This window comes from Tasmannia lanceolata, unplaced genomic scaffold, assembly GCF_043159265.1.
Source record: "Tasmannia lanceolata isolate RefF3 unplaced genomic scaffold, GAP_Taslan_0.1 ptg000015l, whole genome shotgun sequence".
Lineage (NCBI taxonomy): Eukaryota > Viridiplantae > Streptophyta > Magnoliopsida > Canellales > Winteraceae > Tasmannia > Tasmannia lanceolata.
In genome coordinates, this window is record NW_027518692.1 from 35,773,389 (window position 1) to 35,774,645 (window position 1,257).

Below are 1,257 nucleotides of genomic sequence, written 5' to 3' on the forward strand. Positions count from 1 at the left end.
TTACCCACATAAATCCCAGGAAAAAAAAAAAAACCAGCAACCAAACGGAGTAAAAAATAGAGCTTTTTGGGGACTGTAATAACATCTGACAGCTGTTTAAAGAATGTGCAATTATCAAAACATGGTTGTGCAAACATAAGTAGCCTATAGATAAGATTAGAATTAGGAGATAAGATTCAACCTACCTTGTTTTGACGTTTACATTCCCCACTTTATTTGAAACTTCTCTGGTTCGGTGGTTTAGCACATCTTGGGAATTGAACCAACAGAAATTAGAAAAGTTCAAACTCCTCACCGAAGTGATTGGATTAAGCCATAGACAACCAAGTAACATATAATCTTTGCCCATGTAGAAACAAAAAATTAAAATAAAGAATAAAAGAGCTTATGGCGATAGATAGATGATATCACACATGCTCACCTTTTGCCTATATATGAAACCCAAAAAAAAAAAAAAAAAAAAGAGCTTAAGAGACATGAAAATTCATAAAAAGAAGATATAATCACTTGCGGGATTTGGGTCGCGTTCTGTTTGAAGATTTCCCAAAAACTCCACAGAATCCGCACCCAGAGCCCTTAGGAGAAGGGGGATCGACCTTGCTGGAGCGCCCTCCTCCCGATCGGCAACGTTCCATCATCCCGATCGAACCCACACTCTGGCAAGGCCTTAGCTCTTTGAATTCCACATCTTCTTCTTCTTTCTTTGCTCGGCCCAACTCACCTGAAAAAAACCGATCTTCCCATATCAAACCAGAAGAACCCGTCCTCCTAAAAGAAACTGCAGACCTTTGTAGACCAGCCATATGCTCCTTCTCCCTCTCCATCTCTCTCTCTCTCTCTCTCTCTCTGAACTTGAAGTTCTTTATGTAATTTGCCTTTGTTTCTACTTTCTACCCATGTATATTTATTAACAGGGGAGAAGGAAGATGACAAGGTGAGAATAAGAAGGGAAGTTGTTTGATGGCATCTTTGAAGTCGGAAGCCGAGGAGAGGGTTGAGGGTCTTATTAACAATATATTTTTTTTAAGGGATTTGCTAGTGACCATCCCAGAAGGCATTTCGTGGAATGGCTGTTGCATGAGAGTGCAGCCACATATGCTCACTTTTCAAACAGATTTTGTCTTATTCATTTAGGCCATGTCTAGATACCTTATGTGTTTTCTATTTGGATTTGCATTTGAGTTTTGGATACAAAATACATCAATCACCATGCTTATGTTGTGAGAGAGAGAGAGAGGAGGGGGACGTCTTGCTGTT

General features: G+C 39.6%; 1 protein-coding gene across 1 annotated transcript; it reads right to left on the reverse strand.

Annotated features, from left to right (window-relative positions):
• Positions 1–272: 272 nt before the first annotated feature.
• On the reverse strand, positions 273–1,019 carry LOC143845775 (MAPK kinase substrate protein At1g80180-like). Its single transcript, XM_077354189.1, has one exon. The coding sequence runs from the start codon at positions 822–824 to the stop codon at positions 504–506; it is 321 nt and encodes a 106-aa protein (XP_077210304.1). The 5' UTR covers positions 825–1,019; the 3' UTR covers positions 273–503.
• Positions 1,020–1,257: the final 238 nt, after the last annotated feature.